The 27,420-nt window shown below is 39.1% G+C and overlaps 1 protein-coding gene across 7 annotated transcripts in view; it reads right to left on the bottom strand.

The window, feature by feature from the left end:
• The window catches only part of PTPRK (protein tyrosine phosphatase receptor type K), a 468,792-nt gene that overhangs the window by 90,551 nt on the left and 350,821 nt on the right, over positions 1-27,420 (bottom strand). For all 7 annotated transcript variants that reach the window (XM_089530406.1, XM_089530407.1, XM_089530409.1 and 4 more), the window contains exons 8-12: positions 22,150-22,452; positions 15,648-15,757; positions 12,712-12,913; positions 10,111-10,216; positions 1,017-1,290 (exon numbers count right to left, since the gene is read on the bottom strand). In XM_089530406.1, coding sequence (XP_089386532.1) covers positions 1,017-1,290; positions 10,111-10,216; positions 12,712-12,913; positions 15,648-15,757; positions 22,150-22,452 — 995 coding nt within the window. The remainder of the gene's footprint in view (positions 1-1,016; positions 1,291-10,110; positions 10,217-12,711; positions 12,914-15,647; positions 15,758-22,149; positions 22,453-27,420) is intronic.

Genomic DNA, 27,420 nt, shown 5'->3' with positions numbered 1-27,420 from the left:
TCCTGGGAATTCCAGTTTATTGTCGCATCAGAGCTCTCTGACAGAAGGCTAAATGTCTCACAAAACTACAGTTTCCAGAATTCCCTAGCACTGAGTCAGGGCAGTTAAAGTGATCTCAAACTGCATTGTTTCTGCAGTGTGTTTTGGACCTAAGTCAGATAATAGATATTTGGCAGAACTTCCATCTTCTCAAACTTGCAGAAGTTTGATAATGCAGTATCAGGCAAAAGCCCTTTAACAGTCCAGCAAGCTTCTTCATATAGGATGGAAAAACAGACTATGGGTGCCTGCAAGCTTTCGTCTGGCTTTAGCATGCTGGTGAAATAACATCTTTCTGTGATTCTATTAGGCGAACGTCAGTCAGCAGCTCTCTGTTATGTATGGTCCTACCACAGGAGACCTTTGCACAAGGAGACTTCTGTCTTTACTTAACATGCTGTACTTCTATCTGTTTTACACTAACTTTCTTGCTTAGACCAGACTGGTCTACTGAGACTGAATTCAGGTTCAGTGTTCTACTGACACTAAAGCTCACTCTCCCTCTGATATGAACTTGTCAGAGGCTTCCCCATGAGCCTCACATAATCGCAGAATGAAGTACAAATGCATTGTGACTTTTAATGCTTTCTTTCTCTGATGGGCTTCCAGGATGCACAACAAGCATCTTTCAAAATACGTTGGTAGAATCAAAAGCTGTTTACTGTTCATTCATGTTTGGGGAGGCTACTGTGAGAATTGAGAAGGCAAAATCTTATTGCTACACAACTGCAAGCCAGGCTGGATGCCCTGGAGCAGCTGTGGACAGCTGCTGCCCTCCAGATACTGGATTGTAACAATAGTAATCCTTCATTCTTACTGATCTGGCTAGGACTGATTGGAGTTACATTCCAGCAACACTTCAACGATCACAGTTGCCATTGTTGCCTAATTATCTATCTGGACTTGGTATGAAAGTCTTCACAATCGCTAGCAACAAATTGGATACATTTCAGAAAGAAAATACAGTAGGGGCTTACCTTCTCAACACTACTCATGGCTTGGAAGTAGATATTATACCCTTTCCGGGGAGCCAAAGGTGGGTTCCAAAAGCCTTGGTAAGTTCTGTTGTCACCAACTGTGAAAGGGGCTGCTTCAGGAAGGTTACCAGGTGGCAATTCCGCAGCAAAATAATATGGCGAGCCACCACTTAGAGCATTCTGGTATGTGACAGGAATCTGGTAGCAATCCATTGCGCCAGTTTCTCGTTTGTTTCGATGAGGATGGAGCTCTTCAACAACAATTTGATAGGCACTGTTAAAAATTAGGGGGTGGGGGTGGGGAGAACAAATATGGTGCCAGAATTATAGCACAGGTATCCAAATGGTTTCATAAGCTGTTAAAAAACAAGATGTGGAGATAAGCAAGTTTGAAAACAACAGCTTATGTCTCCAAAAACGGAATTCCTTTCAGTGAAAGGCTGCCCTTGGAAAGTAGTTGATTTTATTTTTCATAATAATTAACTCTCTGCCCCTCCCTCACTTCTCTCAGTATTAATTCTCCAAGCCTTGCTTCCCTGAAAGATCTAATGTAACAAGAAAAACCTTCTCAGCACTGACATAGACTTTGAAGTATTAAGCAGTCCAAAACTGGATCTCACATTAGGCACAGACATTTGTAATAGATTAAGTTTTCTGCTTGATAATTTGCAGCATTTGAAGTTAGCATTTGCCTTTGAAATGATATTATAGAGAATTCAGCTTCAAGGCACAACGTGGCAGCCTCCAAGCAATGCCTGAAGCACCAATTTGCAGTTGTCATATTATATGAGACCAAGTGTGTCGACAGGCATCTCCACCTTTTGACCTTCATGTGGCATCTAGCTTGGCTCACAGCTATGCAGATCTAAAGTATAAACGACATCCTGTAAAACTAGCACAGATGGTTGAAAATCTGTCCCTCACTCACTCCAAGTAGTCTGCCTCCTTTCCCCCATTTGCCACTGATGAAAATGTTACAAATTGTTGGAGCAGATGGCATTCAGCCTATTTAATAACAATAATTTTGAAAAAAAAAACAAAACAAAAACTTGCCAATACTTTCCTCACCATGACAGTTCTTGGTCATCCCTCATAAAAATCTCATTTTAGTAAAGAATGTAATTACAATTCTAATTCCCTAAAGAAGAACCAAGCAAAACAGCTGAAATGTTAGACTAACCAATAATCAGCAGTTGAGTATTCTGATAGAAGGTGCAAAAAAGAACAAAGATGAATATAATTCTTGCATTTCAAAAAAAGTGTTTCAAAATCTCTCCCACCTACAACCCTCTTGCCAAAAATAAAATTAGATGTGCAACAGCATATAAACTCAATGTGGTATAGAAATCAATGCTCCAAGTAACAGTAACAACAATTTTAAAATTTCTTATTCACCACTCCCAGAGGCTCAAGTTGGGGTACAACATGGGTTAAAATACAATATATAGTTAAACACAGGAAACACATGTGTTTAACTATATATTGCATTTTAATCCATGTTGTACCCTGCCTTGAAACAAATGAAGCACATTTAAATACATAGTTTAAAGCAAATAAACATAGGATTAAGATGACAACTGCACATTAAAATCACCCAGACATGAAATTAAAAATATAGATATTTAAAATTCATAGTTTAAAATTGACTGGATAAGCCTGTCGGAAGAGATAGGTCTTTAATAATGTTTTAAATTTAGACAGCATATTTAGTTGTTGAATCTACCAACAGACCATTCCACAGTCCATGGGGGGTGGGGGGCTCTGCTTGTCATTCTAGTCTTGGCTGGTTGAAGTAAATATGTCCCAGAGGCCTGGGTGTACAGGGCAGATTATGAATGAGGAAGTGATTTCATGCGTAACCTCAACCCAAACCATGTAGTCTCCATGCTCTCTCCTAGATATACCAGAGATTGACTGTTTGACGTGTTGTGAACTAACTGAAGTTCTCAAATTTGGTACAATAGTAGCCCAATGTACAGCACATTGCAAAAGTCCATCCTTGAGGTTACCAGTGCATGGCTACCATCTTTAGGTCTTCCATTTCTAGGAAGGAGAGCAACTGGAATATAAACCAAAATTAGTAATAAGCACTCCTGATCAACACATCTATCTGAGCTGACGTTCGGAGAGATGGTTCCAGGAGCAGTGTAACTTTATTCAGAACTGGTTGACACACCTCCAGTCTCAGATTAGGGTCCTTAATAGTAAGCACCTCTCCCCTGTCCGGATTCCATTTCAACTTGTTCTTCATCCAGTAGATTACCTCCTTCAGGCATTCATTCAGATGAGATACACTATCCTTAGCTGAGGCTATCTTTGAAGGCACGGAGAAATATATTTGGGTATCAGCAGTGTACTAATAGCACTCAGCCCCATGCCTCTGGAAGATCTCTCCCAGCTGTTTCATGCAGATATTAAAAAACAATGGGGGAGAGAATGGCAACTTGTGGTATGCTCCTATTTGTGTACCAGTCAAATAAGGAATACACTTTTGTTTCTGATATATGAACAGATGTTTTCCACTACAGAGTCATGGTGTTTAGGCCAAACTACTGTATGCTACTGACTATTTCAATATATTTAGAAGAGCATAAGCCCCTTTCTTTCTTCTCTTCTTTTCTTAACTCTTACTAATTTAGTCACAGTTAGCTTTCAATCAGTGTTTGATGCTACTTCCAAAACTAACTGCGCAATTCCTCTTACTGTTTATGAATAAAATTGGCATCAACCTTTAATTTTGAACTTTCTCCATAGCAGTACTCTAATGAAAGAATTCATTCTAAAACTACAACAGTTCTACAGAGGCACTATAGCTATAATCCATCTGGACTATATGGTTGCACTGAGCACAGAATATGTATTTATATTCCAAGTTTTAATCCAGTGCTACTCAAAGTGGACCAGTGCCAGTCTACAAGGCATTCGCGTAGGTTGTCATTTCATGTTGAGTTTCCAGGAAAGAAAGAAACAATTGTAGGAAATAGACACATGTAAGTTGCCAGATTGTGCAACATGAGAAAAAATAATAATAATAATACTGCCAGTCCCCCATATCAGATAGCCTGCTAAGAACTGTTTTAAGAGACTGTTTCTCAGTTAAATGATAGCCTATGTTAGCTAGCCCTCTCAGATAACATTCTGGCCTTTAAAAGTGTTCCTGTGTGTTGCCTACTCCTGTGCCCCAGTTTTTTTTGATGGGCAAGGGCTTGAAGGACACATTGGATTTGGACTTGATGCACACTCAGTTGCCAGTTTGTCCCTAGAGAACGAAGAACAGACCTGGTTTTCACTGAACTGGGAGAGTATTCAAAGAACCAGCAACAATAGCCACTCTGCACAATCCCTTGCTGAGGATAGATGGTGTTGGTTTTCAACAGACCAATGGTGAATGGTTGATGGAAAGGGGTAGAGAGTTAAAATGACATATGCGAAGTCAGAGTAAGTGACAGGTTTCAATACTATAATTAGAAAGCAGTAGCAATGTTTAGCCTGGAGAAGAGAAGGTTAAGAAGTGATATAATAGCCGTGTTTAAATACTTGAAGGGATGTCATATTGAGGAGGGAGCAAGCTTGTTTTCTGCTGCTCCAGAGACTAGGACCTGGAACAATGGATGCAAGTTACAGAAAAAGAGATTCCACCTCAACATTAGGAAGAACTTCCTGACAGTAAGGAATGTCTGACAGTGAAACACACTCCCTCGGAGTGTAGTGGAATCTCTCTCCTTGGAGGTCTTTAAACAGAGGCTGGATGGCCATCTGTCGGGGATGTTTTGATTTGGATTTTCTGCATCACAGGGGGTTAGACTGGATGGCCCTTGCGGTCTCTTCCAACTCTATTATTCTATGATTCTATGAATCCACCACTGTACTACTTCAGCACACCATCTAAGATGAAATCGTATTATACAGGATTCTTATAACCTCCATCTCCATTTGCAAAATAGAAATACTGACACTATTCTGTATCAAAGGTTATAATAATCTAATATCTCTCAGTCCTATGTGCAATAGTAGGATATTAACAGTGAGCTATATTCTTGCATAGCAATGATATTTTTCAGGTACAAAAAAATTTTCAGGTATAAAAAATAACTGATTAACCATTTATTTATTTTTTAAAACAGACTGGCATCCTTGATACTTCAAGAATAGGAAATGAGATGTTCTCCAAGTATTGTGAACTACAACACTCACAATTCTTCATAGCATTGCCAATGATCAAGGATAATGGGAGTTACAATGGGGGGGGGCACTATGTAAAACAAAGAAGGAGAAAAAGTTGCATTATATGTGATCCAGTCTGAACTTTTAACATGAAGCCAAGCCAAGAACTCATACAGGGTAAGAATTGCAAAAATCCATTCACTTTTAATAATATAATAGAAAAACAAGGTACCCCCCCCCCCAACTATCCAGTGTGTGAAGGAAGAGCAAAATTGTTCAAGTTGGTTTTGACTCCAATGTGCAAATACTATAGTTGCTAGTACAGTGCGCCCGCGTCATACGAAACGGATCCCCCACATAAACAAAGGGCGCACTGTATAAAAATGACTAGTCACAAAAGCTCAGAATAGTGATATTGTGTGTGTGTGTGTGTTAAAGTGTTAGTTTCAGTTGGACTAGTAGTTCCTAACCTTTGGTCCTCCATTTGTTTTGGACTTGAAATCCCAGAAGCCCCAGCCGTTGTCCAACTGTCAGAAATTATGGGCACTGAAGTCCTAGCCATCCAGAGGACCAAAGGTTGGCAACCAGAAAAGTAGACCATTGAATCATCTGGAATTTGCTACGTTTTGATTTAAAGGGTCTACTCAGTGACTAGTAACTGGATTTTGGCAGTCTGACAATTGTGCAGCCTGTAGGCCTTTTCTGGCCTCTACCTCCCTATTGTGCCTCCCTGGGTCTTCTTTTTAAAAAGCTGCACCTTCTCTCCCCCCCTCTCCAGCCACGTCTCTTTCTTGCCTTCATCTTTCAACCATGGAAGGAAGAGAAGGGGATAACAAGGAAGACAGGGACTGTGGCACAGCAGAGGTCCTAGCATCTCCTATTATTTGCAAACAAAGGAGAATATGAGGGGATAAGCATCTCTTTTCAAAATAGCTTGTTTTCTCTAGGAGCAAAGACAATGGGGAAGGTGACTGTAAAAACTGTATTTTCATTGTGCTTGCACAGGCAGGTTTACTGAGCCCCCTCCTCCCTGGATTGACTCTGTTTTCTGGGACTCTGAAAACAAGGAAAAAATTTAAAGGGCACACAGCTGTAGTACGCCTATCCTTCATCTCTTCTTCATTTCATAGCCATAAGGATATGAGATTATGCTTATACTGCCACTGCTGTTGGTGGTAGCTTCCTCGCTCCTTATTATTATTATTATTATTATTATTATTATTGAGGAAAATGGATGCAGATTGCTAAAGATTGGGGTGTGTGTGAAAAACCACTTTACTGAGTTCTGCTTGAGATATTTATGAATTCATCATGAAGGTCTGCTGGAATGTTTGAATCGTGTTTGCTGAATATACATGGATGGTTTTGTATGACCAGGAACTCGAGTGACTCAGGTTTCCTGACTACAAGGAACCTTTTCAGCATGTTCAGCAGCTGCCAGATCTTTTTGCCTTCTGAATACATTTGTTTTGAATGCCTAAACAAAGCTGGAATGTTTTAAATTTTGCTGTTTCAAAAAAAACCCCAAAAACTTAATACACAAACCAGCCGGTAAGGTGATAAACATGATTGAGGTTGGTGGAACGTTATCCTGCCAAATACTGCAGATACAAATCTAGTATATGGGAAGAATAGTAGGTTAGAAATATTCTCCCCAATGTCTGTGATTCAACGTGAAGTGAGATTATTTTATCTAAACAGCTGACACAGTCTCACCTGGGTCCTTTCACACTACACAGTTATAGTGCTATGATCCCACTATAGCTGCCATAGCAATATCATATGGTATTTATAGTTAGAGAGGGAATTCAGAATTATCAGCCAGAGAATTCTAATGCCTCTCAGAATTACAAATTCTATAATTTCATAGGGTGTAGTCATGGCAGTTAAAGTGGAATCATAGTATTATAACTGTAGTGTGAAAGCCTTCCTGCTCCTGTCCTGCTGAGCAAGGCTCAGAGTACAAGAAGCACTGTGATTTTGGGATATGGCTCGTTATAGGTGTATCAGTTTGAGAAACACTCACCAAAAACTAATACAGAAAAACCAAGTTAATAGAGTCACAATGATTGCTCATTAGCTGTTTCTTTGCATGTTTATTTATAAATCTTGAAAACACTCTTCCATAGAGAGGCTTAACTAGTACATGCTGCCAGTGATAAGCAAACCACTTTTTAGTGCAGTTCACTGATGAATAAATGTTTATTTCTGACTGGCTGAGCTGAGAAACTCCAGGTTGGCAAATAGTAATATCTGATTATAAATACTGATTCATCCAGTCTCCCTTTGTATTTCATGCCCGCTGTTTGGCTTACAACTTCAGGAGGCCATAAAGAAAACTAGAGATTATGAGATAACACTTGGCAGGCGAGACACGATTATGTCATGATTAGAACTGTGACTACTGCAGCATGTTGCATCTTAAGGAATGATTGACGGCACCTGCAGATTTGAATTGGATTACAGAAACATCTGTTTCAAGGGCTATGTACACAGAGCAGGCAAAGAAGACAAGGGAAAATTTATATAGGGAAGGTTGACTCCAAAAACACATAATTAGAAGCTCCATATTTAAATGAAACAATTAACTGTTAACACCCACATTTTCCTGAAAGTTCAGGGCCTGGCAAAAAATGTATCCTGAGGTATTCTGACTTCAGAACATCACCTTGAGGTGTTGTGTCTTAACGCAGGAACCAGGAGTGAAGCGAAATCATTCAGCAAAGAGCAATAGTTAAGACCAAGGTAGATGTAACCACATCTGATGCATTTTCCACATATAATATGAGAGAAAAGAAATCCATAGGAAAGTTTATCTTGCTCTCATTCCATTCTACATTTTGCCAATCCTTCTGCTTTCCCACCCCACTTCCAATATCAGGACTGGGAATAAGGAAAAAAAAAAAAAAACCCTGACTGGATCCCTTGAGCACTAAAAGTTAAGGCACATGAAGAGAAAGGGCTTCACTTCCTTCTTCCATGCATTCCTTTTAGTTGTTAAGTAACTTTATATACAAATATAGTGGACCAAAATAATGGTTCCATACATGTTTTGGGGGTTGGTTGCAGGGTATTGTTCGCTATGCATACTCACCAATCCCCTCTATAGGGAGATATCTATCTGCCGGCCTGAGAGGGAATTCACCAGGCAGGTCCAGCACCATCAGGGCCAGCCTGAAGGAAGGAGACTCTGCCCTCCATAACTGCCATCTGCCGGCCTGAGAGGGAGTTCGCCAGGCAGGTCCAGCTCCATCAGGACTAGCCAGAAGGAAGGAGACTCTGCCCTCCATAACTGCCATCTGCTGGCCTGAGAGGGAATTCACCAGGCAGGGCCAGCTCCATCAGGGCCAGCCTGAAGGAAGGAGACTCCGCCCTCCAAAACTGCCATACGCTGGCCTGAGAGGGAGTTCACCAGGCAGGGCCAGCTCCATCAGGGCCAGCCTGAAGGAAGGAGACTCCGCCCTCCATAACTGCCATACGCTGGCCTGAGAGGGAGTTCACCAGGAAGGTCCAGCTTCATCAGGGCCAGCCTGAAGGAAGGAGACTCCGCCCTCCATAACTGCCATCTGCCAGCCTGAGAGGGAGTTCACCAGGCAAGTCCAGCTCCATCAGGACTAGCCTGGAAGAAGGAAGAGCCCTCCCTCCAATCCATCTGCCTTGGTCTAGGCCTCAGAGGGAGAGAAGAACCACTGGACCTCACCCCCTTTCCCTCCACCATTCCCTTCTTCTTTTGTTTCGTGTCTTTTAGATTGTAAGCCTGAGGGCAGGGAACTGTCTGATTAAAAATAATAATTGTAAGCTGCCCTGAGAGCCATTAGGGCTGAAGGACGGGATATAAATACTTAAATAAATAAATAAATAATATCTAAGGGGTGAAACAGATGGGCAGACAGGGGCAGCTTCCAGCTGCTCCAGGGTCATGGCGTTTACATAATGCACACCTCCAGAGTGCCTAGAAATTGCTCCAGGCTTGTGCCAGGGCTGCCTATGGCAGCCCAAAACTGGTCCCAAAAGAAGCAGATCTTTTCCACTCCTATTTGGGATCGTGGCAGGCGACACTGTTGGGGCCGTGGTGATCTGGCTTGGATCAGCTTCTAGCCACTCCTCGCTGCCATCTGCTTCACCCCTAATACAGCTTTTACTGATTAAGGCTAAAAGTATCTGGCCTGTTGCCATACGGTGTGTGCCATATGATCCCAAATTTAGGATTTGACTTGTACAGCCCTACTCAGAACTGCTAAAAATAATACAGTTTGATACAATTTTAACTGTTGTAGCTTCATCCTGGGACATGTATTTATACAAGGCCTTTAGCTTTCTCTGCCAAAGACTGCTGGTGCCTCACAAAACTACATATCCCAAGTTTTTGTAGGATGGAATCTAGGTTAAAGTTAAAGTGGTGCCAAACTGCATTATTCCTAAAGTGTAGATATACCCAACATCTCACTAAACAGGATTATAATTTTGAGAACTATATTTAGTCAAAAGCAAGATATTGATTAATTAAATTAATCATCTGCGATATTTCACTAGATCTTGTCTGATCTTGAAAGCTAAGCAGGGTCAGCCCTGGTTAATGCTTGGATGGAGGACTACCAAGGAATGCCAAATTATGCAGGCTACATCCAGAGGAAGGCAAAGGCAAACTATCTCTGTGTATTCCCTGCCTAAGAAAACACTATGAAATTCATGGGGTTGCTGTAAGTTGAAGGTGCACGCACAAACATGCACACGCACACACATTTAATAAAAACTAAAATAGAAAATAATATAAATGGGGAAAGATTAAAAGATAATTGAGATACATCAGAGAGACTCTGGAACTTACTTATCATTGAATAAATAGTATCTCATCAAGAATGATTTGATCATCTAAGGGTTGCTCATATGGTTGTTATGAAATAGATTATATGTTGTTGCCTTTTTTTACCTGATGGGAGCACCTTTAGCCTGGGCTGGTCTCAGGAGTACGGTTATAGTTGTGGCAGTTTCATTGAGAGATGCATCAATTCCTTCATAGTCAGGTAATGTTGGAGCTGGCCAAAACAAAAGCTAAGTTGGTCAAAACACTCAGCATTCGTACTTGCATAGCTGTTAATAACTTGTACAATGCCCTTCCCCCCTCCCAAATAGCTACAACCTTGAGCATTCCATGGAAATCACTGATACTATATAGCAGGGGTGGGAGCTTTTTTGTCTTGTGCCCCTGCAGTGATTCCACAACCAAAATTTCAGCTGCAATTTGGCTGGACGTTATAATTAGAAGTAGTTACTTCAAAAAGTATTGAGCTGATCCATGGACTTCATGAGTGGCTGAGGAGGAGGAGGTTTCTTTACTGCTTGTTCTACAAGCTGAAAATGAGGGTGCAGGGGGGCTGGTAGAATTAGGAGGGGCTTGGGCTGGAGGGATGCCATTTTCTCACTCCTAATATGTATGAAAGCTGTGACATAAAGCTCATTTCCACCTTTATATCTCAGCAATTGCTGCATAAGAAATCATCTGCATGCATTATACAGTAGAGTCTCGATTATCCAACCTTCGATTATCCAACATCGCTGCTCAGTGATTTCTTTACATTTTCAGAGGACTGAACTGTTTATACATTACAAATTGTACATCACAATGTTGATCAGTGATTTCTTTACATTTTTAGAGGACTGTTTATACATTACAATGTTATTCCTATAACGTTATTGCAACGTTACTTTTACTGTTACTGCAATAAAACTTCAATACATTTGCAATTCATAGTGATTTCAAGGCTTTTCTTGGACCCTCCGGATTATCCAACATTTTTGGCTATCCAACTATCAGCCCGCCCTTTTATGTCGGATAATCGAGACTCTACTGCTGAATTATATATCTATTATGTATACTCTAAATGGTTATACCATGTTTAATTGTTTCCAGTCAATTGATTGAAATTTTGAAGCGATGTGACAGTGATATGCCAACTTTGAATGGAAGAAATTAGCACTACCAGATGCACACTGTAAAATAATTACAATTTTTTCAAGGCTTCTGAAACTTGGATATATCTTTCCTATATTATTCATCTGTAAATACCTGATTTTTAAGCCTATTGTTGAAATATCAACACTTTCTACTTGAGAATACTGGATGACAAAAGAAGGACTATTCAAATAAAATGATATATTGAACTCTAAGAGAGTAGGTAACTGATACCTGTCTTTAAGCCACTTAGAACATTTTGTGTGAAATGTCATCTTCTCTGCATTAGAAAGATGTCATCCAGAGAAAACAAAATGGCAAGCTAACCAGTTCCTTAATGCTGGTGGTGGTGGTGGGGGGACAGTAATCATAGTGTGCACACGTAAATTCAGTGGCAGAACGAAACCCACAGCTGTTGAATTAGTCAAAACTTTTGCAAATCCCTTTGATCTGTTCTAGTTAGGCCAAGTAATTGGACTGAGTCCTAATGTTCCACATTGTTCTTTTTTAAATAAGGTCTATAGAACTTTCATGGCTCACTGCCCTGCAACTTTCTGTGATAATCAACAACCAACAGGAACCACCAAGGTTGTTCGTTATTTCAGAACAGTTTAATAAAAAGTCTGCCCCCCCAAAAAACCCCAAAATCATGGTACAAAGTTTTTTAAAATAAAGGTTTGATAAAAGAGACCACAAAATTAAAACTGATCACAGTTGCTAACACTATAGCAGATATTTTCTACTGTAATTGCAGCTGTAATGAATCTTAATTTCAGAGAATATATATTGAACATTCATAAAAAGATTCTCTTTGCTATGGTTAAAACAAGCCAGCTTTAAATTATAAATTATGAAGCTGTTTGTTCAAACTAAGTGCTGTTAGTGCAAATCAATCCCCAGATTTAATTTCTTATGTGAATATGGTCAGAGAAATATTTACTTATAGTAAGGACATTGTTTTTAAGTTTACATCACTCAGGCATTTTCTTTGGGTAGTTTTAGAAAGCTCTAAAGAGAAAGCGCAGAAGCTGCCACTTAACTACTGTAGAACTATGAATGCGTCAATGTTTTCATTCAAATGCAACAATTTACTTATTTCATTTATTAGATAAGAGATTGCTAGCACACTAAGATTCAACATAAAATAATAAACATTCTAAAATTAGAGAAGCATTCTCATTTATGGATTTACATTTCGATTTTAGCATCAGTTCCCACAGTATCTTTAATAAATATATGAACATTGGGATGCGATCCAAAACACAACATATGCTGCCAGAATATAACCACATATTATGATACAGAAAAACTGGGCATCCTTTTGAAAAGCTGCAGAATAACCCAGACTGCTCATTGGATGTCTTAGATGTCTGTAGTCCACCATCTCCTAATTAAGTGTGTATACGCATGAACAGAACCTTGCTTCCTCATGTAAATCTGTAACAGACATCTGCTGTTTTTCTTGGTTGTTCCCAGCATATTCCGTTGTATTTCAGGAATGGAAGGAGAAATGATTTACATAAAAACAAACTTAATAGGATAAATCTAATCTTCTATCTGTTTTATATTAACAATTACCTGAAATATTAGTGGTTACATTGATGGCTGTGGGTGGTCCAAATCCTTTGACAGTGCTGGCCCTTATATAAAACTGATAGGTAGTCCCAGGGTGTAGATGGGAAAAGACATGATGTGTACTGTTCCATAACTTTGACACAGTCTGAGCTGGTCCTGCCACTGGAACAGCAGGATCAAACGATCTTATACTGCTGTAACTAACCTGTGGAAATAATTTATAATGAATAGGGTTAGGTAAGAAATTTTTGGGAGCAACTGAAATATCTGAATAAAGATTCTGCAATTGAATGAAGGACACATGAGGAGATCCGTCATATTACCACCCTTGACGCCTTCAAAAAGGCTGCCAAGATGGATCTTTTCCACTAGGGCTTCCCAGACTGATCTCCCATCAAAAGTTAACCTCATCTGCTCCTATTTGTTCTTCTCCATTTGCCTATTTTTTAAACTGTTTTAAAATTTGAATTTGTAATTGACTGATTTTTATGTTGGTGGGGGGTTGGGGATTGTGTAATTTATGATGATGTTATATTACAGTATGTATTTTTATCTTTTTACTGTAACCTGCCTCAATCTGCAGGGAGAGGCGGGATGATGATGATGATGATGATAATAATCAGAAGGTTCATTATCTTAGTTTTTTATACACTGGAAACAATGAGTTGTCTCATAGGATTGTTCTGAGGGGAATGAAAAGGATCCATCTTGAAGATTGAATTCCCATTCTTCTTCATTTATCTGACAAATTCTGACTGGCCATGCTGAATTCAGCTCACCAATGACGTACTGTGAGGTTCACCGGGTGGTTATCTGTGTCTGTTTCTGCATTGCCAGACAAACAGTTTATTGAGCCCTTGGGTCATCAAATATAGCTAGTAACAAATTGTACAGATTTGCTGTGATTTCTCAAAAATATGAGACATCATTAGACAACTTTTTAAAAAAGGCAACGAATTCATAAATTAATTAACAGTTTATTATTATATTTTGCTTTAACTGTTCCCCTTCTGTTAAAAGTAGTACCTACAAGGAAGCAATTATATGTATTCCGAACTATGATTTATTCATCTTTCTCATTAGCAAAGTATCATCTATATGCTTTGGGAATTCAGCATTGAAGATACTAATGAGGTAAGCACAAATTCCCATATTGCTAAATCATGCAAATATATGACAGAGGAATTTAAATGTGTCCCATAGGCATTTCATTAATTTTTTAAATCAGAAAAATAGTTTTGTGAAAACTGCCTACTTCTGAAAATGATAGATACACAGGAAATTGTGTGCAAAATGATTGTTTCTCCTTCAGTCCCCAAGGACCCATTCATCAAACCACAACTATGTATGTGTGTTCTTTAAAAAAATTCTTAAGAATTTGCATTCTAAGTTCCTTGAAGGGAAAAAAGTTACCTTGAAATGCCTGATTTCTATTAATAAATTCTCACACATATTACCTGTAGCCTTCACTGGGAAGGGAACCATTAAATCATGATTTTGAAAGGCTGTAGATTAATCCTTAAGATCTAAACCAAAGTTGTACATCTAAGGCCCGGATTTAATCATTTATTAAAACTTAACTAACAGTGTCTTGGCAAGAACAAGTCTGTATTATTATGTAACAGTAGACTGAATTTTTTTCTTAATCATTTTAGTAATGCTATCACTATGTAATTTAGTCTTAAAATTAGTAGCAGCATGTACTTTGAGGTTACTAGTCAATCAGTAGGTGAGGACACAAGGCATAGATTTCGTAATAAGAAAAATGTGCTTCTGATTAGGCAGTGATAAAGTTTTCTATTGTAAGCAAATAACTTTTTTTTAAAAAAAACACTACCATATATAATTGTGTATAAGTCAACTTCATGTATAAGTTGAAGGCAGTTTTTGGGGCCAAAATAATAGATTTTGATCCGATCCATGGATAAGTTGAGGGTCAAACACTGGAGCATATTACAAAAGATCTAAAGTGGGGGGGAAGCACCACTTCCCTCCCTACTTTTCCTTTCTGGATCTCTCCCAAGGGTCACAGTCTCAGCATGGAAAATGGGGAAACAAACCTTGACACTCTCTCTCACACACACTCTCCCTCCCTTTACTCCCAGGATTTCCAAGGCTTGTGACTTGCAAAATGGGGTACAAGCCTTGGTCTCTCTCCCCCCCCCTTGCCTCACGAGCTGTTTGTTAGCTCTGGCTACGAAGGAAGGCTGAGGGATAAGGCACATAGAGAGAGACAAGAGAGCGTGCAGGAACTCAAACAGGGAGGCAAACTCTCCTTTTCTCTCTCACTCTCCCCCCATCTTCCTTTTCTCACCAGCTGTTTGTTAGCTCTGGCTAGGAAGGAAGGCTGAGAGGTCACACACACACAGAAGAGAGTGTGCATGGGGATTCAAATGGGGAGCTGTTTAAAGATCCCTGGATATGGAAAAAGGGTGGGCACTTCTTTTAGGAACTTTATAAGCAGTATTAACTTATTGCCTCATATATAAATTGACCCATGATTTTGAAGTCCATTTTGGGGCATACATTTCTTGACTTATAGTCATGTATATATGGTAGGTATCATTACAAGTGCAGCTACCAAAAGACGGGCAATTATTTTTCGACTTGCCTGGAACCCATTCCGAGCATGATGCAGGGTGTCTTCGATGAGGTATATTTCACACACCATTATGAGAACTGTGATGAAACATTGTGCTGGCTGTGTGCCGTAATAAATGTTGTCGTTGATACATTCCAAATCAGGGATCTTCTTACCAGTGAACAACACAACCGCACAGCACACAGTTGCTATGTAAACCTTAAAACCTACAGGATTCCAGTGTATTAATCTGCACATGGCACATTACAGATACACTGTGAGAACATCAAAATGAAACAGCTATCAAAATTTTTGAAACCTACAACCACGTTGTTGACTAGTTATGTCTTGTTAATACCTCATATTGTGTGATGATGCCATTTGGCTCCATAGGTTCTTTCCAGTTCAGGAAGATCTTGTCTTCAAAAGGGGTTCCCTTCAATGATTTTGCAGGTACAGAACCAGGCACTGCCAAAAACAAACAAAATTTTATTGAGGCCAAGCAATTTCAATATCATCAAGCTAATTGGTTTTCAGCCTTAGAACCAATCTAATTTGGAGTTAATTCACAAGTTACAGAAATCACATGATACCGCCCCCACCTCCTGTCACTGAAAAAAATTCAATGGCTACCAATTAATTTCTTGGTACAATTCAGAGTGCTTTTTTGATCTTAAAGCCATATATGACTTTTGATATTTGAAGTCCTATATGGCTTGGGGCTATATGGCCCTGAAAGATCATACCTATGGAGCTTATTGCACACACATTTAACCTGACTGTACCCTAATGGGATGCAGCCAGGACATGGGATACAGGTAGGAATTATTGCACATAATTCGCTGCCGATTCTTCGGGCCAAGTACATCCTGGCTGCATCCTGGGTCCCAGGCGAGCTTCGGAGGCCACTTTTCAAAGCCATGAGCTTCCCAACTTTGAAAAGTGGCCTCCGAAGCACATATGGGACCTGGGGTGCAGCTGGGCTGCATTCAGCCTGTGGAATAGGCATTGAGTTAATGGGCAATAATTCCCACCTGCATCCTGAGTCTTGGCTGCATCCCATTAGGGTGCAGTTGGGTTAAATGTGCATGCGATAAGCTCCCATATAAGCCAGCATAAGCATTAAAATTTGTAGGGCAAGGCTTTGTCTCAATCCCACCACCTTCACAAGCACATTTGGTGAGGACACAAGAGAGAACCTTCTTCATGGCTGCTCCCAGGATTTGGAACACCTAAAGGAAGTTGGGCTGGCCCCTCTCTGCTTTCTTTTCATTGGCAGGTGAAGATATTTTTATTTGAGTAGGGATTTGAGTTTAAATTATATAACAGTACTATGGGTGAAACAGTGTGCTGACATTTATTTTATATCTGTTAATTGTGATTATGTTTTAAATGTGTTTTTAATTGCTTTAATCATGGTTTTAATATATTGTTATTTAACTCTTTTTTAGCTTTTGTAAAATGAAACTTTTGTCTTGTTTTAATCTTCTGGAAGCCACCTTTAGATACTATCCTAGGAGAAAGGTGGGGTACAAGCAATAAATAAATAAATAATAAAAATGAACAAGGCTTTTATCTCTCTCTCTGTGTTATTACTATTTAAATTATAGTCTATGCCACCAGTCAGTCAACTCAAAATCATTCTGGATTTCAATTCAAAAAGACATTTCTGAAGAAGCCCTACAGCTCTATGTGAATAGCAGATCATTTGGAGCGAGCAGCATATTCTGGAAGAGAGTTATGTCGGCAGCTGTGGAAAAATGCGAAAGCTCTAACAAGTTGCCTCTATTTAAACAGTGAACCTCATATTCATCAAGTCCTTTAAATTAGTTTTTCTTGTGCTTTAATATAACATGCAAAGAGTTCATATATGGCAGTTCCTAAAGATTTATTTTCAAAACATTGAAATTTTGTAATGGCATAAAACAAATTAAAAGTTATTGGATCAAAGGAAATATTGTACAGCTTGCTAGCTGCAAATCCATCACAAGTATCAGATTTATTTCTGACTGCACAAAACTATAATATGCAGCCTCTTGGGCAAACAACCTAATCTGATAAATTAAAAAGAAATTCATAGTGTAAAAGGACCATAGCCACACAGATGAGATTTACTCATCTTGCATGAGATATATTTATCCATCAGTCAGAGGAAGACAGCTGTTCATTGCTTCACAGGGACTCGAAAGTAGATGACAGCTGATGTGCCTTGACAGTCCCTCTGTGAGGTTTTGTGGCACTTGCTGATGCACTATAGGCACCATTCTTTTTTGGTTTTTTTCCTATGGGGATGCTTTGTGCTTCTCTCAGCTACAGTTCCAATGAACCATGTACTGCTCAGGGCCTAGCCCAGGTGATAGACTTCCTCTGGCAGTTGAATGTGCACACACCAGATTGCAATGAAATTTGTCTAGTAAATGAAAATGGCTATATTATGAACAATACTTGAGTAATCATTGCCCAACACAGTCACTTAGAGCTGCAAACCTACACACTACTTCAGTGCATGGTGACTGGGTATGAGACCATGGAAGTGGAAATCATCATGATAGAATGACGTTGCAATTCATGAGCTAAAGAACTGGTTGGTTAGTTTAGACTGATATATGATTTTCACCCCTACTACCGATCATGTTTTTGTTCCTTTGCTCCTCAGAACCTGCTTGGTAACCATACTGAAGTGACAGGAGAAGCCACAGGACAGAAAATTCCCCAGTTAAGGACAAAATCAGGGATGGATAAACTGTGAACCTTGTCCTAGGAGTTTATCACATGGAGGTCCTTCCATGTGCTAAATGTCATGCAAGCATCCCCAAACATCACACCAGTGCCATGGGTTTGATCCCCCATGGCGCTACAGAAGTGTAATCGCGGTTCCTGATCCGTTCCTGTCATGCACTCATAACCGGAGGAGCCTCCTGGAGTGCTTTTCTTATTAACGATTTATCCCGTTAATAAGAAAAGCACTCCAGGAGGCTCCCCCGGTTATGAGTGCATGAACGAGAATGGAGTGGGAGCTGCGATTACACCTCCGTAGCACCATGGGGGATCACACCCATGGCACTGGCATGATGTTTGGGGGGCACTTGCGTGACGTTTAGCACACAGAAGGACCTCTGTGTGATAAACTCCCTAGTTTCAAATGTTCTCCACAAGAGATCAGTTTGGACTTCTGGAATAAATTATTTTTCCCTTGACCAATAGTCTTTTGGGTAGTGTGGGCGGGAGAGAAGATGGAGTAAGAGAGTAAAAGACTGGTGGGGGAGAAAAAAATGGCAGACAGAGATAAAAAAGGATTAGCCCTACCCAGTAGTGGCTTCAGCTTTGAGAGAATGTGCCCACTACAGAGGGGGAAAAAAGTTTTCCACCCACATCTAGACCCAGAAATGTTGGGCCTGTGATTTATTGCACATTGAAATTGAATTTGGCCCATTTGCACTTTCCACCATGTCTTGTGACCAGACTCTTCCTTACTTCTCTCATTTCTATTCTGTAACCATAAGTGCTAAGGGGTTTTCTTTTATAACTCTTTGCCCCTTCTGCTCATCGCATTTTGATTCCATCTGTGTATGTGTATATTTCAATCCTTTGTTTCCTCTGCTGGAGAGTCTTGACTAAAGAAAGTGATTCATGGAGGTAGGAAAGCTGGAACTATGAAGTTGTCACTACAGCATTTGAAACCCAGCATGCAAACATACATAACTTCATATTTGTATTTTTCTAGGTGTAGAAATCACAGATTTTTAAACATCTGGAGTTGACAGTTCTGTGTCTGTGGGAGATTTATGGCTTTCTTCATATTCCCATGTTTCTTTTTAAGGATCTCAAGAGAGAGAACCTACAGCCAATGTGCATTCTACATTGCATTCAAATATTTTGCTGATGAAAAAAGAGTTGCTGTGAAACTACCCCTTTGTTTATCAGCAGCTATCTGCATTAAAAAATATTTTTAAAAAAGATAACTTCAGACTGAAATGTCTTGAAAACCAAAATTAAAATAGGAGAAAGAAACTGGGTATATACAGATTGGGTAATAGTAGGAATAGCTTTGTCCTGCATCCTGACCACAGATGATATATTTACATTTATAGACATATGAAGAAATCTTGCTAAATTATTTTTTCTCAATGAGAGTTCATTAACCTCCATGAGATTTCTTACCTCCAGTAACAAGTACTTTTTGCTATGAATGTTTCTCCCAGTTGCACAAAATGTCTTGTGTGCAAAACTAGTGCTTCCCTTTGAACAGAGGAAACACAGAGAGACAGTAGGTACAGAAAGTCTGGTTGACTGATCAAAAAGGTGGGGCAACAGAATGGCTTAAATCTTGTAATTTTCAAAATGTTCGCACAAGATGGCAGTAGCTATCCAACTTAGCCATGTAATTTGAACCATCTACACAATTTGCAAAAACTAGTTATTGCAAATGAAAAACAAACAAACAAAACACAACCAAAACCAAACACACACACACAAAACCCTCTAATGGAGGCCAACATATATTATCTTGCTATCATACAGGTGAGAAGAAATATTTTGTGGTTTTGCATTCTCACAAGAATGGGACAAGGGAGGATTTCCACTCCTAAGTGGTCTGTAACCCTGCTTCAATCCACCGGGAGAGGCGGGGAAACATAAATAAACTTTATTATTATTTTATTATTATTAAAATAAGCCCCTCGTATCCAAAACTGATACCAGGTGCCAGGGCAGAGGAAAAGCTCCCTCTCTAATTCAGTTCCATATCTCAGAGCAATTACAGTGCACCCGTACCATACGCGGGCACACTATACGCAGCTTCCAGCTTACACAGAAGCCGCACAACAATACAAGCAATGGCGTGCGCGCCCCGCCCCATTGTTTCTTATGGGGTATGAGCACACGTGGATCTACCCTTATGAGGGGGGATCCACAACAGATCCCCCACATAAGGGGAGGGCCCACTGTACTTACTTCCCCCCATGGAGTGACTGGCTGACATTCACTTGAGCAGGAAAAAAGGTGTTTGTACTTTCTAGAGGCAATCTCTCTGATCTATCTTCCTAGAGGCAATTCCTTTATTTTTGATATTTGTCCAACATTTTTGAAATTGTTAAATCATGATAAAACTGCAGTTTAAATTTCTAAAACAAAAATTTGCAACTGCTTGGCATTTTTTTCTACCTGCTCGATATCTGTAGGGATTGTGGCTTCTGGTTGCAGAGCACTGGCTTTATAGCTTACTGAATTACACATTACAAAATTTAGTTAACAGGAGCCATGGTTTATTCTGGTTTGTCATATGGTACTAAACCATGGTTTGCCCACTAGACATTATATAAAAACTTAGTTGTTATGATGTTAGTATTGACAATGTATCACCTAGATAGATTAATGTAGTTTGCTGTTCCAGCCATACACTTTGTGTGACTTATTACTTCCCTTCTGCATTGAAGTGAACTGAAAATGTTGCTCATATTTTGGAGAACATTCTGTAAAATACAGAAATCTGGTTGTGTACTAGCTTTTTAAATGTACTTATTTTAAAATCCTCTTACATTCCGATTACACAATTACAAACCCAACTACATGAACATTACATTATTTCCATATATTATAATTTCCATCCATTTAGGAACTTAATTTAATGCTATTTTAATTTGTGTAAAATTAAGATTCATAATATATAATCACTAAAGAGCTTTGTAAACATCTAAAGCATCTTTATTTTCCCTGAGACAGGGTAAATAAAGCTAACTTGTTAGCAGTATTAAATAAGGGAAATTTCAAGGCAGATTTCCAGCATATGTACTTGTAAATACGTAGGAAGCAATGAGAACAAAACACTCCAGATATGAATTTGTTGAAGTTACTGGGATGACTTGATACAGATGCTCACAACAAGTTTAAACACTGGCCATAATGTTATGGGATAAATCCACAGAATTCTTCCCATGCACTAAAGCCTTTCTCAGCCATCTCTAGCCATGCCTGAAATAACCACTGACCAGAGTGTCAAAAGTTACTTATAAAAAGTCATTTCTTCCTGCCTTGCATTATAAGAAACTATCTTCAGTATCATCATCATAATCAACACCATAATATCCTCAGTTATCATTTAAAAGGAATGCATGGCCATTAGTAACTGCAATGTCAAAGAGTTGTTTGTTGTATGACTTGTTACTTTTTTGCTACTTTGTTGCTATTCTGGCCAAAAATGTCTTTAGGATGCCTTTTAAGTGTACATAAAAAAATAGCAACAAAATATTACTATGTAGTAATGAGGCTATTATCCTTATCAATCTCAGCAAAAGCTGTCCTGAATCCTGTATGAGGAGAGAGACAGGATATAAAATACACACACACACACACACACACACATTGTAACTTGTTGCGGGGAAATACAAAAATGTAAAATTAAGTGTAATATTTGCTTTAACTTTAACCAGGGTTAGCAACGGTGACTAATATTGAACATCGACCCCAGGCAAAAGGGGAATTTACAAGTGGGGGGTGAAGGAAGTAGCAGATGCTATCTTGTAGCTCATCTCCCCTCTTTTATTCTTGTTCATTGTACACTCAAACCAGACTTCATTCTTTTCCTACAATCTTAACCGATTTCATAAGCAAAACATTCTTTTTTTCCATATCGAAGTTATTTACATTGATGAGTGTTGACAAGCCTGTCATTTTCATGTGGGCATACACAAATGACAAATTAAGGCCTTTTAAAAAATGCACAGCTATTCACAGGCTACTGTGAAGATGTAACAAATAATCAGCAAGTTGGGGAAGGGAAGGAGAACAGGGAGAGAAAGTAACACAATGAACAGTTTTAGTCAACACTTGCTTTGTCAGCTAAGGGGAAAAAATTAACCTACCATCTTCATCTGTTTGGATAATTGTCTCCTCACTCTCTTTCCTTCCTTCAGGGTTAGTTAAGATCATTTTGAGGCTCACATTTGTGTATGGAGGTAAGTGATTCACAACATGCTGAGGGGCTTTGGGGTCCATATCCAGGCAGTCTGCCTTGCTTTCATTGTGACCACGGAAGTAATGGTAACAGATGGTGACATTAAAAGTGTGGCAGCGAGTAATGTTGTATCCTAGAGATTCCCAATCGACGGCAATACGTCGTGCCTGGATCTCAGCAATCTTCAAGGTTTTGGGAGTTCTCATGGGCTCTGAAAAATGCAAAACATAATTAAGGTTATGAATATTGATAACTTTTAGAAATGTCCTACCACAAGATGTGAAACTGCATTAGTCACTGGAGTGAGAGATTTAGGTTCTAGTGCCCATTGAGCAGTGAAACTTACTGGGCAAGCCCTGGATCAGTCACTCTCTTTCAGCCTTGCGGGGGTATTGTGTGGTTTGCAGGGTGAAGAAGGGAGTCATGTACACCACTTTGAATTCACTGAAGCAAGGCCAAGATGTATACAAAATAAATAAATAAATAAATAAATAAATAAATAGTTGCATTATTTTATGATTTATCTCATGTTAACAATTTGTTCCTGTTGTGTGCCTGCAACTATGGAGACTCTAAGACAGGGGTAGGCAATCTTTTTGAGCCAGGGGCCGGGTTGCTATCCCTCAGACAACTGGGGGGCCGAAGCCAAAAAATAAATAATTAAATAATTTTTTTAAAAAATTAAATATATAAATAAACCAGGACAAATGTAGGACAACGTTTTCAAATGGAAGACACTTTTTTTAAAAAAAATGGAGGACACGCGAAAAAATTTGCTGATTTTTAAATAAATGTTAATATAAATGCATGTTTCTGAGGCTTCTATAGACAATTGCCCCCCAAAGGCCCCAGCGGCAATCGGTGGCAGGACCGGGCTGGGGCCAGTCCCAAGGCCTCGCCGGGCCGCAGGTTGCCTACCCCTGCTCTAAGATGATCCTATCATGGGGTTTTCTTAGAGGGTGGTGCCACTGACATCCTCTGAGGCTGAGAGACTGTCACTTGCCCAGGGTCCCCAAGTGGATTTCCATGGCCTAGCAGGGATTTGAAGTTTGGTCTCCAGAGTTACAGTTCAACACTCAAACCACTGCACCACACTAGGTCTTTACACAATAAATAAATTCTGTCAAGTTTTATTCTGTGATTCTGATATATTATACTGAAATATAAAGGGAAGGGAAAATATGGAACTTTCACTGGTGTATTAGGTTCACATGATGGCCACTGTGTGAAGAAGTTCACTCTTTACTGCTTCTCTTTCTGTGTACATTCAAATGTTAACATTTACAAATATTAAAAATAAAATATTTAATTGACAATTTTGACTAATACAAAATATTTGAAAAGAAAGAAAAGGCATCAAGAGCCACCAAAGACCACCACAGCTGTTGCAATGCTTGTTTTTATGTTTCATGGTTTCTTTCAGCATGCATTAAATTTGAGTAAATTGGATAATATATCATCCTTGTGAAGAGTCAACAAGTTCTGCACTGTGATTTATCATGCTACCGAGCAATGCTGCTTACTAATTACACTAATTGCTCTACTAAACTAGCAGTAACCAAAATGATACAGATATTAATTAAAATTTATTACTTGGGCAGTGTGGTTACTCACATTCACCCACAACAGTAACTGAACCCCCCCCCCCCATAAAATCATTTTGAAAAGTTTAATATCAGGTTCTTTCCTTGATCCTCCAAACAAGCTAGCTGACATCTTAGCTGCTAAAGATATGCATTGTCACCCAAGCTTAACCAATAACATGTACAGAGATCTCTAATCAGATGAAAAACAGCCACATAACTTATTTCTTTCCCTGGGCAGCTGTCCATCTATCACCGATTCCCCGGAGTATTCATCCCTCAAGCAAGACTAACTTTATAGCCTGGATAATTAAAACATTTGCACAATGAAAGTCATGTCCATGACTTCAAATGGTAAAGATATATGCAAAACAAACTATGCCATCTTTCTAAACTCTCAGTATATTTATCCCAGCAATTCATAGCTTGTATACATTAATCTTCTACATTCTGGATGAATATATTCACAAACAACTCAAATGAGTAAAATGTGCTTCTTTTCATCCCTAAGCCTTCTCTGTTTTGAGAAATGCTTGTTTACTGAACAAAAAAATCTTAACTAAGCAAAGGCACAGATGGTATAGCCAAACAGGGGTGCCATTAAATGTGTTCAAGCATACAGCTTACAAGAAAATACAAACATTTAACCACCCCCACATCCCTAATCCTTATCATACATTTATAAATATTATCAGATGTGTGTTTTATTATACATTTATAAATATTATCAGATGTGTGTTTTGCTGAATTAAAATGTGATACATGGATTAATCATCCTGCCCACAATGACTAGATTCCCACTTGGATCTTTTTGTCTTTCTCCCAATTCTGCACAGGTTTTTTTTTTTTTTTTAAAAACTGTTTTCATTTAATTTAATTGTTACATTGTTAAACACAAACCTAGACTACATAAATGATTTCCAATAAATTTAAAGTGTTCCTACTGTTTTAAATTGATTTTACCTGTACACTTGTGATATAGCATGATATAAAAAAATCATGTACCAGCTATTTACTGATTAGAAAGCCTGGTGGTGGGGTTTTTCAAGCAGAATGTAGAAAAGAACTCTATTTTCAGAAATGCATTGTACTCCAGCAATAAACTACTTGCTTTCATAAAACAACAGCCTATATAGATACATACAGTGAGTCTAATTGTTTTCCAACACTGGGACATGTTCTCATGTCCTGTCCACTACAGGAAAGGATGGGGGACATTGCCCCACCTGCCCCATTTTGGCCACTCTTTAACTTACTGCTGTTATTCACCATCCCAGTCCTATCATTTTCCAAAAGCTATACATCTCTACTTGCAACTTCTCCTCCAGTGGACAACTATGAATTGAAAAACGCAGTTTTCTAGCCCTGCCCCAACCATAGACAGTACTAGCTTTGGGTTGAATCCATCTGATCCTGCTGTAGAAAGGTTAAAATTTTTACACTCAAACTAATCCTCCACAAAGGTTACACTTTTGAGCAACATCTGACAGGTTTTCCCATACGCCCAGAATGAGAGGGACTGAGTGTCTATTTCAAATAATGTTGAGCCAAAATACAGCCACTAAAACCATTTGCTGCTTGCTTGCTTGCTAGGATCTTTAAGCACACAAAAAAGACAGAGAACTCAAATTTCTTAACTGGTTTGCTTCTATGCAGCTTAAGAACAAATTTAATCAAGACCATAGAAATGCAGCCACAGAAGTGAGAGAAAATTAGTTTTATTTAGGGTTGTATAAAGATGATGACCATGAAATGAAAGACAGCAGATGAGCCTGCAAAAGAGTACATGGTAAGGTAGGCCCAAAATGTTGGCTTTAATATTCACATGGATATATCGGAAAGAATGTGGTCCAAAAACACAAATTTTACATTGTGCAGTCATTTAAAAGAAAACTTGCATAAGATGATGTATAGATGGTTTGTTGTTGTTAGCAGCCCTTGAATTTATCTTGACTCATGGTGACCTTGTGTATGAGACATCTCCTAGCCCTCCTATCCTCCACTGCTCTGCTTAGATCTTGTAGATTCAAGCTGCGACCTCCCTAAATGAGTCTAGCCATCTGGCATGTAGTCTTCCTCTGTTTCTACAGCCTTCTACCTTTCCTAGCGTTATTGACTTTACATCATGCCATCTCATGATGTGGTCAAAGTATGACAGCCTCAATCTAATCATCTTGGCTTCTAAGGGAAAGTTCAGGCTTGATATCTAACCCCAAATAAGCTGCTGAAAATGGCCCCGAATGATTTTTAACTATGTTGGGCATGTAAGGATAAAGAGAGCTCTTTTTTTAATATGTGGGGGACTTCTATGAAAGTGAAAAGTTATTGGTCCTAGAGAAAATCCTCCCTTTCCTTCCATTTCTCAGGCTCCCAATAGAAGGCATTTCTTCTAATGGGAAAAAAATACCTTTCCCAACTGTTAGAGACTAAAGGGTCTACAGAAGCCTTTTCTGTATGTTGTGTTCTCAGTGTTTAAACTACAAGTCATTCCAGTCTAAATCAGTATAGCCAAAAACTGAGGTTGATTGGAACTGTACTCCAAGACATCCTGAAGAAGACACTGTGAGGAGGGTTAACCTGGAAAATCTATAAATATAGCTGGATGGTCATGTGTCAGGGATGCTTTGATTCTGTGTTCCTGCATGCCAGGGGGCTGGATTGGATGGCCCTTGTGGTCTTTTCCAATCCTATGATTCTAGGATCCTTCCTCAATAGCTTCCTCCCTTCACAAGATATTGTAACTTTACCTGAAGTGAAGGTTGTTGCTTCCTTGAATCCCTTTAACAGGAAAGAATAAGAGTTCGATGTGAAGTTTCCATTTGTGACCCTGAATTTCAAAGTGTTTGGACTGAGGTTCCTCCAAGCAAGAACACTAATAAGCATTCTAACTGCACCACATCAAACATTAAAGAAGTCAGACCACTGCTAATCTTCAGGTATTGGCAGGCATGTTAAAGGTAACCTTTATTTTTCCTGCCAGAAAGTGAGGAGGAGGAAGAAAAAACAGGTTGAGATTTCTCACTGCTGTGCTCACCCGTGGCAGTATCAACCATATTCTGTTGAGGCTGAGATGGCAATTAAAGTCTGCAGCATCTCACAACAGCCTTAGTAAACTCTGCCAACTGTCTCACTGCTGATAAAATTGATGCTTTAAAATGCAAGTTTTGCTCTATTCCTGGAGCAACGTTCATAACAGGGACCCTATAGATCAGGTTCAATTGTTTTAAACTGGAGCACCACAAAGCCTCCATCTGTAGAGCCTCTGTAGAAAGTAATCTCCTAATAATTATGTTTTCCAATAACAGGCTGCTAGACTGTTTAGTAAATTCCAAAAAACTTAATTGCATCTCATTAACAACAATTTCATTCAAAACAGGAGAAGAACCAACATGTCCCACTTATTTCTCTTTGGGGCTGCTTCTCTGCCCTATAGAACACGGCTGGAGCCTTCTTGCAACTTAATTCTAGTAGAAGAGTTTCCTGCAGCTATGCTGTATTTCCAAAGGGCATCAAGGTATTCTTTTTATTATCATCATATTCACAGAGACTCATAAGTTTGTTCCTTTACAAACACACTAATCAAAGTTTCTAATTAA

This window comes from Sceloporus occidentalis, unplaced genomic scaffold (assembly GCF_023333645.1).
Source record: "Sceloporus occidentalis isolate IW3139 unplaced genomic scaffold, rSceOcc1.0.p SCAF_6, whole genome shotgun sequence".
NCBI classification, from domain to species: domain Eukaryota; kingdom Metazoa; phylum Chordata; class Lepidosauria; order Squamata; family Phrynosomatidae; genus Sceloporus; species Sceloporus occidentalis.
Note: the sequence above shows the minus strand (reverse complement) of the source record. Positions and strands in the feature narration are given on the sequence as shown.